General features: G+C 36.4%; 1 protein-coding gene across 1 annotated transcript in view; it reads right to left on the bottom strand.

The window, feature by feature from the left end:
* Positions 1–2,049: 2,049 nt before the first annotated feature.
* Positions 2,050–14,852, bottom strand: part of LOC148675146 (hippocalcin-like protein 1) — a 63,674-nt gene continuing 50,871 nt past the window's right edge. Inside the window, exons 2-4 of the mRNA XM_088626182.1 lie at positions 10,928–11,326; positions 5,329–5,434; positions 2,050–3,931 (exon numbers count right to left, since the gene is read on the bottom strand). Of these exons, the coding sequence (XP_088482308.1) occupies positions 3,834–3,931; positions 5,329–5,434; positions 10,928–11,305 (582 nt within the window). The 5' untranslated portion in view covers positions 11,306–11,326 and the 3' untranslated portion in view covers positions 2,050–3,833. The remainder of the gene's footprint in view (positions 3,932–5,328; positions 5,435–10,927; positions 11,327–14,852) is intronic.

Here is a 14,852-nt window from a genome sequence, read left to right as displayed (position 1 = left end):
TAAAGAAAAAAATAGTATAGCATAGTTTATAAAGGTAAAACACTGAAATGGGTGAATGGATCACTACAGTGACTATCAAAAATATTCACCTGCTTGGACCTTTTCAGATTTTATTGTGTTACAATATGCAATCATAATGCATTTAATCGGGATATTTTTTTGCCATTGATCGACACAAAACACTCTATAATGTAAAAGAGAAAACAAAATTCTACAGAAACTCCTAAATTAATTAAAAATGTAAAACATAAAATACCTAGTAAAAGTAGGTAGTAGCGTCAGCATGCGTAGGCTGTAAATGAACAAGTAAAGGTTTATTCCATGCTGAAAAGAGAAGAAAAGAAACACAACTCTTCACCCGAAGAAGGCTCCACAGCCAAAACGTTGTTTCTTTTCTTCTCTTTTCAGCGTGAAATAAACCTTTACTTGTTCCTTTACATAAAATAACTAGTTGCATAAGTCTTTACTCCCCTTGCTATAAGCTAAACAGGGTCTAGCGCAGGCAGGTGTTGTTAGAAGTCACGTAATTATTCGACTGGAGTCCACCTTTGTGCAGCTAAGATGTTTTATATGAGTTTAGGTCAAATACACCTACTGTACCTCTGTGTGTTGGTAAGTACAGCTCCGAATAAAAACTACATCATGAAGTCAAAGGAACATCAAAGAACATCCAGGAAGGGGTTATTGAAAAGCATCAGTCAGAGGAAGGGTACAAGAAAATTTCCAAGGCAATGATTATCTTCCAAAGCACAGTAAAGTCCATTATAAAGAAATGGAAAAATGTGGCACCACTGTAAATCTGTCTTGAACAGGGTGTCCTCAAAAACTGGGTATCCAGGTGGGATGAGCCCACCAAGAGCCTGTGACAACTCTAAAAGACTTACAGTCTTCCACAGCTGAGATGAGAGAAACTGTATTATCTGAGGTGTTTTAAATACCTAAACACTAAATGTCACACACAAAGGAAGTTAAATTTTCTGTTAATAAGCCTTCAATTTACTAATTGTAGCTGAAAGGATATGGTTCATATTAAAATTACATTTTTTACTGACAATGGTTTCACAAGTTATGGAGTTAATTGAAGTTGACTGTAAATCCCATTAAGATAACTGCTTAATTGATTAAAGACTACATTAATGCTCTGTAAGACTAGTGAACTGCAGAGCCATTATGGAAGAGGAAGTGCTCCAGTTATTGTCCATGTTAAGGGATTCCTCATTTTTTCTATCATTTATCATTGCTTATTCAAGAGCAAGGCATTATTTATAAATAAAAATAAGATTGTGTCTCTTCTGATAATACAAAGAAATGGAGGCCTTCTTTTTAACCTACTCGTTTCATTAACCAGAGTAATTGCATCAAGAAATGAAAGGCTTGGTCCCTCTTTTATTTCGTCTAGACTGGTAATGCATGTTCAGGAATGTGAAAATTAAAATCTGTGGATGTCAGGATCTATTGGTTTTCCTTTGCTTTGAACATACTATTTCTACCTATATGTCCACAGTGTGTTTTTTTAATGTTTACCAACTTGCAGTAATTCAAAAACCAAATCAAACAGTAGCTGCCTTTACTCGAGCAGAATCCAAGATTATCTAAGCTTATTTCAAATGCGAAATGTGTTTCATGCACATTCTTATGGGACTAAATCCTTAGTATTTACTTCCTATCCTAATGCAAAGCCATTAAAATAAAACCATTGCTTACTCAAATGGGTTCAGTGGGGTTCAAACTATGTATTCCAGGTGCCCCCCGAGTTAGCAAACTTCCGATATCAAATTTTGAGTTGCCATGAAAATGCTTCTAGGTCTAAGAAATGCAAAGAAAAGGAATAACACTTCAGAGAATAGAAGTATACAGTATGTATATGTTTTTGATGATAAAAGCTATATATTGGCAATTAAAAAAAGGCATTTTGGGATAGAATGTTTCCCCTATTTATAAACTAAGTAGGAGATCTATGTTCAAGATATTCATTATTACACATGTGTGCTTAATTCCTGATAAGAAGCAACAAGGATTTAAATACCTTTGAATATAAGACTGTAAGACTTTACGGCATCCATGATTCACGTTTTATTTGTCGACAGTATATAAATTATACAGATTGATGTATTGATAGCAGAAACACAGTCAATTTTGAATGGTTTAACACAGCCTTTACCAAAAATGCTCTGGTAAGCCACCTCCACAAAGTAAACCAGCTTGCACAAAGCCACAGCCGCTGCAGCTCCACATTTCAGGATGTAATATGTTCAATGGAAGGACCCCTTCGGTTTTAGAACAAGGCATCAGATGCAGCAATAAGGAATTTCGGGAGGATATTCAGTGTTTGCAGCACAAAGAACTGAACACTAAATGGAAAAGTGATACGGATTTACATTTTGAAAATCCAGTTTGAAGTCTTCCCCTGATGCCCAGCAAGCTGTATAACTAAAACAACGAACTGGCGTCCCTGATACAGAAATATCCCCAAACCAAGACACACCTTATCCTTCCTGCAGTGGCCGTTCTTTCTTCAGCCCCTGGGACTTCACAAGAGACAGATCCGAGATGATCGTGCTTTTGATTTCCCTTAGAAGATTCAGATCCGCGTGCTGTTCCTTGCAGATAAGATGGGCAATCAGCCAAAAAGCCGGAATACACGAATGGTGCTGAACAGCAGCTGGAGCATGTGCAAGCTTTTTCCAAAGGCTTTCCCATTAAGACGTTTGCATTAGGAATATCTGTAATTCAGCGAGGCTGGACAGGAAAGTAGAGAGACTGTCCTGACAAGAAATGGGTAGACTTTATTTTAATTACAATTCTTGGCAGTAAATGGATGAAAATAATATCAAGTAACACTGGAATGCACAAGGATTATTAGAAACATATAAGCACTAAAATGTAAGCCCCCGTAAAAGGATATGACAAGTTCTGTCGATCGTCCAGTAATTACTTGCACTCTGCTTAACTTAAAAGGTCTCATCTGACTAACAGCTTATACAAGAAACCAGAATGGTTCTAGATCAATAAAAATTATAATGACAATAATAATAAAAATGGATTTAATTTTCAAATTTCCTTTCATCATGATTTACATTCAATACTTAAAATGAGTAAAAAAGACATACAGAAAGCTATCACTGGCAGCCATGCATATTTGCTAGTGATTAAACATCACAAAAGGAATATAAATTATCAAACTGCACTTGGTATTAGTTGTGAAAATGGAATACACATTTTGTCAATTGACTCTTTTACAAGAACAACTGCATTCAATACGAATGGTGACCATAACTATTAAGTTTACTTCACTACATATGCACAGAAATGATGACATTTACATTAAGGAGTGCAACAGCAAGCAGGTCCACTGCAGAAAGTAACATCAAACCAACTCAATTCATCTGAAACGTCTACTACATTCAGCTGTGATTCAACAAGTCCTGAAATCCTGTTCTGTGATCGTCTTTTGTTTTGTTAAAGAGCAACTGGCAATGGACTAAGCAAAGCTGCAGATACATCAGCTCATGTTAGCCATGTATATGAGATGTAAGCCATTAGTAACTGAATGTAAAAAAAAACAGTCAAGGTCGAAGTGTACATGGAACAATGTCAATATACGTGCAAATTTAATTAAAAAAAGTATTCTTAAAATTCTTGCGGAAATCAAGCAGCATGCTGCCTCCAAAACAAACATGATAAAATCAAAACAAAAACAGCAGAACCTGGAGATGGGAAATGGTCCACCAATGACCTAGGAATGATCAAAAAGGCATCCGTTTGCGAGCAAAGCTTCAACGACAAGCCGGAGGTTCATTCGAGAAGTTCTGGGTGATGCTGAAGCTGTCCATTCAGAATTGACTTGCACTGCTGGGGTCACACTGTAACAACCGCACAATAGAGGGGTCACTCTTGGCTCCTTTAATAAACTCCTCAAGCGAAAGTTTACCTGCAACAGAGAAGCAACAACAAACATTTTCACTTTCACTTCAATTTACCCACTATTGTTTCAGAATTGCTTATAAATTTTTAGCAATACCATAAGGACTCAGGTTCATTGCAGGCACAACTTTTTGAACACTGTTAAAAGACAGAATACATCCAGATGAGCCTGAACACATTTACATTTTAAGATGCTTAAAGTACCATCTGGAGAGAGGCTAATCTGCATATTTATAAATATTTCACAATTATCCTTTACAATGCAAAACAGTGCCCAAACAAAAAGTATGCAAACAAATGAAGGAATCAAAATGTCAGAAAATATATTGATTTGATGTGTTTGGTGACCTTTCATAATCAATTCTGTATTTGCATTAACCACTTCAAAAAGTTTTCTAAGTTAATGTTGCATTAAGCTAAACTGATGGCTTCCAATTCACCACACTAAGGTTAATCATTACTTCACCCTTTTATGCACTTGATAAATTACACACTGCATTCTGAAAGCTCTCCTTTTGTGAACAATATCTGGTTTCACTGCCTTCTGATTAACGGCCAGAGTGGAATAAAAGGCATTTGGAGACAGAAGTTGGGAAGAGCTGATTGCCAAGAGGAGCTCAGAGGATTTTGCGTCTGGACAGCCTCTGTGATAATCCTGCTGTGCATTCCTGGACAACAAGATACTATTTCACATCTTAACAGCACACCTCTTAAAGATGGAAAAGGAAAGGAAGTAGCCTTTTTACTTCCTGAAGAAAAATCTGAATATGAGATACAGTATATATGAGATAGATTAAATTATGAATTCAAAGATGGTGTCTATCTAACAATTGCAGAAGATAATTGTTTTGGTTCATATTTTGGGCTATTTGCCTAATGAAAACTAAATGTAGATGTCAAATGAAAAAAATAATATATGATAATGATAATTTAGTTTATAAAACAATTAAACAATTATTTCTTTTTGGTTTCCTAATCACAACAAAATAGTTTATATAACAGATATATTAACTGTCATTGATGGACCGGGTCAAAATCATTATTATCAACATTTTTAATTCTATAATCCATATTTTCTTAACTAAGAGGTTAATTGTTCATTACGATCTAAATGGGTTTCCTTTCTTTAAGGTACACAAGAAGATCATGGTCATTAATTATTTTCCCATAAACCTTTGCAAGAGGCTTAGCCTCATTAAAGCAAAAAAAAATTAAAAGCTGAATACTGTTACCCTCACTGTAAACATCAACTTGAAGCAGGCTTTTACGTCATGAAAATCAAATATATAAATAAGATGTCAGTTTAATGGCTGAGGCTAATACATTTAAAGGAAATTAATTTATGAAAGAATCTAATTTGTGGTGCCCTTTGGTCGGTATAGTCAGGTGGAGGGATTTACTTACCATCGTTGTTTGTATCCATTTGTCGGAATATCTTGTCTGTGCGCTTCTCTGGGGTAGATTCATCTTCAGGCATCTTCATTACCGATGACACCATCTTGTAAATGGCCTAGAAGAGGAAAAAGAGAAGTGCCTTCCATTACAAACACAAAAGATAGAGACAAACAAAGAAAAACATTTATTTTACCAAAAGCTGTATGGCAGGGATAACAAAGATGAGAAAACATATAGAAAGGGTTGGAGTCAGATTTAGACCATAAAACCACAAACAGGAAGTTTTATTCAGGGACAGGTTGTTTAATGTGGCATTAAGGAGAGACTACATACCGGTTGCTATGAAAACAATACTAGTGTTTTCAGGTGATGCCCAAAATAAACCTCAATGAGAAAATTGTCTCTTTTAGAACAAGTAGAAATGTTCTTTAAAGGCAAAGTAATTTGAAGGAAGTGATGGAGGAGTTATTAACAAATAATAATAAATATAATTCAGGAAATGCTTAAATAATCATTAAATTCTGAAATGTATTACTACTGTTAACTAAACAATTCACAATCCTGCCAAGCATTTGCAAAATGTAAGTGTCACTGTGCTGTTTGTCTCACAACACTTCCATCCTATTGGAAAAAAAATAAAATAAAGTAACATTTGTCTTATACCCAACAACCTGCACACAACCAAGTCTCCAGTTAACATGTGCAGAGTGGCACCAAGCAGCAATCAGATCAACAGAAACACAATACCATCTTCATGTCAAAGCTGCTCAATTTAATAAAGCATGGGTGGGGGGGTGTTAGAACCAACATTATTACCAATGTTATTTTCAAGACAACACCCTCCAGTAACAGAAACACGTGCATTTGTACAAATTCTCATCTGTAAAGTAAGTTCAGACCTATGCACCATTCTAATTTTACAGTTCAGTAGAATAGTGACTCTGACACCCGTAGACACTTAATAGGGCTTTGGGTTTGTGAAAACATGACGCCAGCTAGTGAGGTCTTCATTCTGTAAGCAGCAGACGATCCCTCTGCATCCCCTGCAGGGGGCCCTGGCCAGTCTGAGACTGCTGACGTGGATCTCACTCGGCCTTTGGCTCTCAATGTGTGGGAGATGCTGCAGACCCAGGGCCCACTGGTATCTCCCGAGAGTCGTGGGGAGGAATTTATGCTCACAAATAACAGAACAGTCAAGAACAGGAAGAGGCCCTTGGAGAGGATGATGGCTCCTTTGTGTCCTATAGGACAGCCGATTCCAACACAAGACCCAGCTGGTGTAGGAAGATTAAGGACGGGCCATGATACAAGTGTTGCAGGTATGAACAAGACATACCTTCCAGTGCCCACTCCACTTTATTTCACTGAGCTTCTGGTCATGCACTTGAATTTGGCCTGAATAAAACAGATTTTAGAAATATTCCAGTCTTGTCTAATTAATCTTATCTCTGCTGTTTAGCATTTTGAAGACCCCAGTCCAGTTTCCACTTAGCAGTCAGCTACAGGGGACTTGTTGTTCTGTTTTTTAAAGTTCACCATAAACCATGGTCAGGAGTCCCAGAGTTGCTTTCCTCTGGATCTTCATTCTGATGGCAGCCACTAAACAGAGTACTCTGGATCCGAGAAGTGAATACAGTTCATAAACTACCACTGATGTATGAAACACATCACTTACTGTCTGATCTCAAAGCAATTATCATGGTTTCTCTGTATTAGGAAAATATCTACAAGAGCAACCTTTTGTACCTGAAAGTTTGTTGAAGTGAAATGAACCTTTGTTCACTTGCAATAAAAAATGAATTGTGACAATGAAAAAAAAGGCCCTCAATAAATTAGAATGACAGAAAATTTTGATGTAAAAAGAGGGGAATGAAAAAAATGCCATTAAGCTGTCTCAGGCCTTAGTTCTGATTGACAGAAACCAGAGCTATTTCTGCTTATGGCGTTAATTAAAACACACTGCAAACAGTCTTTATTAAATATGTATAAATACGGCTCACAATAGTTTATTGTACTGCTGCTTAGTCTCTCAACCTAAACCCCAGAAACATTTTTATTCCTGTAACACGGAATATAAAGACGGCTAGGAACTGATAGTTATAGTTTGACACACAGTAAAATGTCACGTTCAAAAATTGTCACTGAACATCTGTGCTATAAACATCTGTGAAGTAATTAAAAGGCAAATGCCATTTTTGACTCTAGTGTGTGACTTTAATATAACCAAGCTACTGCTTCTGACAATTAAAAAAGGGTTTAATTAATTGGGGACCTCTCTTAATTTCCCTTTACAGTAACATCTGATAAGGGGTTCTGGGGTTTACATCTTCAGTTACATATGGCAATTAAGAACTAGGAAGACTTTCTTCAAAATGACTAGCTTAAGCCTTAGATTGTCTCTTTGACACTGTAGTGAACATTTCTAAGACTAAGGTAACTTCCTTACATTTACTGTTTACAACATCAACATCTAACAAGGACTGCTTTATTTTACTACACTATCTATTACAATTCAACTTGAAACCAATGCAATTTTAAAAGATCTGACACAATGTTTGTAGAAAAGGTATAAAGAGCCACAGAACCCAAATATGTTTGTGCATTCACACACAGCCACAGATATTATCTATTTAAAAACAGAAGTAGACCTGCACTAAGCAGCTATTTTAAACAGTATATGGTTAGAAATAAGTCTATATAGTGAGGTTCTAATTGCATTTGTTTTATTGGTTTCAATATGAATTTTTGAGATTTTAACTCCTATCAGTATAGAAATGTGTAAAATAAACCTTTTAAAGACAGTTATTCATTTAAGAAATTTAGTTTCATTGACAAACTCTGTAAATGTTTTTTTCTGCAATGTATTAAACCAAAATTATGAATGGCTGATAATCATATTACATAATTTTGATACCTTAAATATTATCTCAGCACTAATATTGCGTGTTTTGCCTAAGGCTTAAAAAAACAGACAGATCTTGGCTTTAAAAGTGCTAGAAGACCACTTGCAAATTATCTCTTAAATGAAATTATTTTTGGTTACATAACATGAGTCTATAATTCTGTGTATACCATAAAATAGAGATCTAAACTGGTTACTTGACAATTGCGAATATTGCTACCTTTTTCTCACCAGTACAAACTTCTTTTAACTTTTAAAATGGCAAATCTTCTACTATGCCTAATCATTCGGTACTGAGCAGAGCACATGTTTTTCCTAGTGTGATTATATTTAAAACATGCTCAATGTTCACACTGTGCACTGCACATTACATTATTAAAATTTGACTTTCACCTCCACACACAACCTTAAGATCATCCTCCCTCCATTAAGTATAATATGAACAATTTAATCAGCTTTCTGTAATAATACCTATAAGTGGCATAAAAGTAATAAGGATTTATAATTTTAGATATACTTAACCAAAAAAATGGATCTGCATGCTTTCAAAAATTGTAATGGGGTCATCCACAAATGTAGAAAAGTAATGTGGAGGACAGGGAAAAACTGCTATTCCTACTGAGTGTGGACAGAGGTGGTAGCATTATATTAGAGAACTGAATAAAATCTAATAACTGTGATTTATAACTCTATGGGTGCTGTCAAGAACAGTAATTATATATTTTGAAAATGGGAAAAGGCATTACACCAAGTAAAAAGGCTGATTTAAGCAAACATATCTGATGCTCAACTGCACAGATTCAAGGTTTGAAATTCAGCTTGATTTAATCAAAGCTTCAATCGTGCTACATATCACAACTTTGTTTGTTCCTGCTTCCCAGAAGCATGTATGCAATGAAAAGCTGCTATCAATTATGGGAATGAGAACTGGCAATTGGCAGGTAAATTCATGACTTAATCATGGACCTTCATCTGTCTCTACACAAAATGGACAAGGACTTGATTTTCACATGTGAGGTGGACAATCTCTATCAATTGAATGTCTACACTTTTAACTATTTATCCTAACATTCTTGTTGCTTTTCATTGCTTCCCAATGCCGTGTAGGAGATGAAAATGGTGTGTTAACAATCACCAAAGTCATTTTTATAGCTTCCTCAAGCCCAGTGTTTCCAATTTTACATTTATGCTTTATCTTTTGCAATATTCTTACATACTTACATACAACGAGTTTGCTAACTACACCACAATGTAGATTAGTGATGTACAGTAAATTAGGAAGAGCTGTGGTCCTTGCACAGATCCAGTCTTTGTTCCACTACTTACATCACCACACTCAGAGCATTCACCATCTCCTGTATTGTTTTCTACTCATTGGCCAGTTCCTAATCTACTGTAAATACATGTATCTCCTTGAATGTCTACCACCTGTAATAAGTACTTTATCAAAATCCTTCTAAAAATCTAAATATAGCAGATTTTACTTTCCGTTTGCATTCATTACTGTGGTTGCTAGTTCAGAGGAACTCTAACACCTCTACTAAAGCCATGTTGACTATCCACCAATTACGATAATTACATGGCAAAGTTTTGTCACCCTTTAAGTGGTTGGATATTTTCAATTTTCCAGTCAATAGGTTTTACCCCCTTGCAAATGACTGTTAAAAGAGTTTTGCTAACAACCAATGAATACCATCTCATTTTAAATAAAATTGGTAGAATTTAGAGACCCGGGAGGTTTATCTTAAGTGTTTCTAGTACCTATAACATTATGCTAATACCATTTAATTTAGAACTTTCTTTTTCCACAGTAAGAGGCATAATGATGATTTCTTCCTTTGTGAACATCTGAAATATTCATTTAAGAAATCAGCCTTCCTTTCTAAAAGTTTCCCTATTTTATGTCCAAGACTCTTCATTTAATCTTTTACTGCTATTTTGCTCTTTCAGTACTGAGAAAAAAAATCTTACTATTTTAGCCTTCATTGCAAAATTCTTTTCTCACTCTCTCAGGCTAATATCTTTTTTTTAATATCACTTTCTTATCTGTTTGCAATTCATTCTACTCCTTTCCTTTAATTAGATTCTGTCCTTTCTAAATAACTTCAGAAAGTTATTTTTTCTGTATGCTTTTCTTTAATGATTAAACCATTTCAGGTACTACTTTCAGGCCTTTGATAATTTGAACTCAAACTTTGGGTGTTGGACACAAGAGCAAAAGATGGGACACAAGCTGTCTGGATAACTGCGCCATCTTAGATGTTTTGAGAAGATGCTTTAAAGGTGTTACGTAAAATAAAATGTATTATTACTAAACAATAGCAAAAATATTTTTAATTTAGAATTTCCTCTATTTGTGGAAATAAAACAGAACTAAACATCTAAACATGATTGTGAGTATGGATAAATCATTCAGATTGTTTTAATCACACTCATATATATATATATATGCTAATGAGTGCTTGTTCATCTTTAGGAAATATATGGTATATTTTAAAAGAGTGAAACATTACCTGTTCAGGGGATGCAAAGACTTTCAAAAAGTCAAATGGAGATTTATGCATTTTTACTCCCCAATACTATTTTGACCATATTGAGAAAGCTTCGTCTTTGACGCCTAACTCTCTCGGCTTTCTTCTGATAATATGAAGTCACCTGAAGAAGAACTTTCACAGAAAAAAGAAAACGCAAAGAGGTCTGACTTGCCTGCACTATCTCGAGCATTTCCGCCCGGCTGATGTACCCATTGCCATCCAGGTCGTACATGCTGAATGCCCACTTCAGCTTCTGTTCCAGTTTGCCCCGCGACGTGACGCTGAGTGCGATAATGAACTCCCGGAAGTCTATAGTCCCATCCCCGTTCGTGTCAAACGTGCGGAATACGTGCTCAGCGAACTTGGAGGCGTCTCCGTAAGGAAAGAAGTTTGCGTAGATTTTCTTGAACTCGTCGACAGTTAGGTGTCCAGTGGGGCAGTCTTTGAGGAAGCCTTTGTACCACTCCTGCAGCTCGTGGTCGGTGAATTCGGTGTTCTCTCTCAGATCGTTCAGCACCTCTGGACGCAGTTTGCTGTTCTGCTTCCCCATCCTTGGACACGTCGTCTAGTCCTTCAAACAAGAAGAAAAAAAAATCCATCAATAAGGTAGATTGGATCAGTCTGGGCCAAAACAGAAAGGAGAAAGAGTTTTGTTTCAACTCAGATCTTTTCACAAAGCTTTCATAGAACATTAATTCACTGTCTATCAAAAAGTTTTGTCAATAGTTTAATCAAAAGCAAATGAATTAAAAAACCTAAGAAATACTGTATTATTTAAGTAGGCCAGGATGTGATTATTGCATCTATACTCTTATATTAATGTAGATTATTTTCCTTTTCTGCAAATTTATAGACCCGGTGGTACTTCGCTTACTTCCTTGGGTGTCTGGAGCACAGGACTCAGGGAGTCAGCGCCCATCAGCAGGGAGAGAAAATTCATTCTGGTAAGTTACCTTTCATAAGGTAATTTTTTCATCTCATCTGAGTCACATATAATTTTTTAGTATGAGCATTTGAAGTGAATGAGCGAAAAAAAAACCAATTTAAACATCAGGATATTCCACGACTCATTAAAAGGCATGAAATTAAACAGCTCAGAACTAGAAAAGCAAGAGCGTGGCGTGAGTCACCTCTTCCTTAGCTGTATACAGGGCTCCAACTGCCACTTAATTGCTTGTGGATGAAAAACATCTGGATTAAAAAATATATATATATATACTACTGCAAAGCATGATCTTTAAAGGTTACACCACTCTTAAAATTAATTTATGCTCCAAGGCTACAGTAACACAGCAGAGTACATACAAATAATTCAGTTTCAGAACAACCGAACTCTTGATCACAGATTCTGAGGTATGTAAGAGGCAACTGTAAGCAGTCACGAAAACAGGCAAGCAAATAAAATCCGCACATATGGAAAACCCACCTTCAATTGCAAGGAAACAAAAACGAGACATGAAAATTAAATGACAAAGGGTGGGTAGGAGGCGAAAACATTCCTTTCCTTGATCACTGCCTTTTCTGCTTCAAAGTAAAGGGTGAAAGTGTATTAGTAATAAAATCTGCACCTCTCTTGACTGCTATACTGAAGTACAAGCACAATGTGCTGATCTAATGAATGCCATTAAATGTTTTAAACACAGATATCCAAACACAAATGCTGAAGAAAAATGTTCTCAGTATGAAATGTAACATGCTCTCAAGGTGAAAGCTTGGCTTGCAGGAAAGAAAACTACTGGCTCAAGTGTTTTCTCAATGGATTGTTGAGCTGTAAGATGGCACTCAGTCAGCATAAAAGGTGTTCCTGTGTCAAATGAACTTCCTCCGCACGCCATCATACTTCCACCATATTTCTAGTATTGGACAATGCAACAGTCCACATAACTCCCACCCTGACTGACAACTCCACAAGCATCGTTCTTCCATCAGGTCTTCCAGGGGAACCGCAACACTATTTTAACATTGCATTTACACTGATGAGTGCATTTCAAACCACAGTAAAAGTACAAAGTCCATGGTAACCTCCAATTTACACCACAACATAGACAAAATTTCCAGGCATGTGCAGCGCCATATTGCCATCATTGTCCGCAATGAACGAGGCAACAAATCTTGCTCTGATGTGAAGCAGCCCTATTACTGTACATTGTAAACAACTTGTGAATACATCTCTTTTAATCCAGCAGAAATATTGCTTTTAGTCATAAAACCATATTTAATGAATATCTTAACTTAGGTCTTCAACATAACTATGATAAAAACGATTTCTGTTGCAATAAAGCACATGCTTTAGACTAATTTTGCCACTTGATTGATTTATATATAATGTTATGAAACTGGCACATACAAGGCAACGTTTTATAGATACCTTATCTAGACTGCCAATTGTAATTTTAATGAGTGTGAACTGAATTCAACATTCTTGACTTTGAGATAGTATTACCGACAAATGCTACTGGTTAACTCACAATGTAGATCACATGGGAACATTTCTGCTTTGAAATGTCTCCTGCACAACCTGCACAACCTGTACTTATTCGAGCTGAAACTTGTCGATGGAACCAGCATGGGTGCCCATATTACCCAACTCTTGGCTAGTTGAATATCCCTTGGAAAAGGAAACAGCTTGACTTACTACTGATCCAATCCTGTTTTGTGTGCGATCACTATGTTCTGTACAGCCAAATGCTTAACAGCTCAACAGTGAGGCATTGTTTAAAATATGTACATGAGTTGAGAAAACCAGAAAAGAATTAACATTGATTGGAGACCGGGTTTCCCCTTTATGCTAGAAAAGTTGCTAGACCCTAGTGAGGAGGAAGGACTGCTTTACGTTACAATTTGCGTGAGACCAGCAGTTTGCCACAACATGGGGACCATACAATACTTTCACAAAGCTGTCAATGAATTTTCTAATTGAGGTATCATACCTGGACTGGGAACCTGGGACTGCAATTTCCCTTGAAGGGGTATTAAAATACCCCACTTCTCTCTGTCAGCATCTTTAATTGTTATCTGGCATTTTCATGCAATCCCAATGGGATTCTGGCAGGTGGATCGTCTTCATGCAGACAGCAGTCCACAGTTATTCTGCTGATGTGCATGTTATTCCTCTGGACTTTCTCATGGAGAAGTCACTGCAGCTTTGATCCATTATGGAGATGGATCAAACATATGTAATGGTCAGGGCTTGCTAGGAACATGACCTGTTCCTCACAGAGTCAGGTTTTCTGAACTGCACTGATTGTTGATCTCATTCTCCATATATCTCCATTCAGACACAGACCACTAACTAGCTGCAGTTAAGCCAGCAGAAACCAGGCATCCTCATTATATAAGACATTCATGTCTTTCACTGCTCTTGCTTTACTTAAAATAATGTGTTTGCTCCTTTTTGGCAATGTTAACTCAATTAAAAGACTGAACGCTGAGCACCTGTCAGTTTCATGAAATCATATGACTTGATCAGCATTTTGTTATCCCGGGGAAGAGTACTGCTCAAACAATCAACAAACCTATTTCAAATGTAAATAACAGTATGTGCATCCCCAGTGAGCTGTTGGTACAGAACAGACTGTTGCATTTTCATTATGCATCAGGACATCTTGAAAGTTTCTACATCTCTTTTTAAATATTGCATACATCACTTATTTTTTGTGGTTTAACATATTGTTCTTAGTTTTTTATACAAAAATGTAATTTACTATTAATGTAATGATCTACAAAAGAAAGTTTTGTCATCCATTAACCCAGGGATTTTCAATCTTCTCTCTGTGGGGGATCCCATTTCAAAATATCCCTTTTTGTAAGAATCCCCAGTTTAAAGTGCAATCTGCCATCTGTTACTGTATCAAATGTTGTAAATTATCACAAAATCTAAAAGGAGCAGAACTGCTTGTCAACTGCAGATTGTTTCACGGTGTTGATTATAGACGCTGCTCGAGTTGAGACTCCCCTCCCCTTTGTCTCCAAGCACTATCAGGGGTCCCGTACATGAATACCGAGAGGTAACCTCTAATTCAGCTCCACCCACTCCCTGAGCCCGTGGTTACTTGGGTGAAGTCTACGAAAACAAAGATTAAAATCAATCAAGAAGC

This window comes from Lepisosteus platostomus, chromosome 3 (genome assembly GCF_059453375.1).
Source record: "Lepisosteus platostomus isolate fLepPlt1 chromosome 3, fLepPlt1.hap1, whole genome shotgun sequence".
Lineage (NCBI taxonomy): Eukaryota > Metazoa > Chordata > Actinopteri > Semionotiformes > Lepisosteidae > Lepisosteus > Lepisosteus platostomus.
The sequence above is the reverse complement of the archived record's forward strand: the minus strand, read 5'-3'. Positions and strand labels throughout refer to the sequence as shown.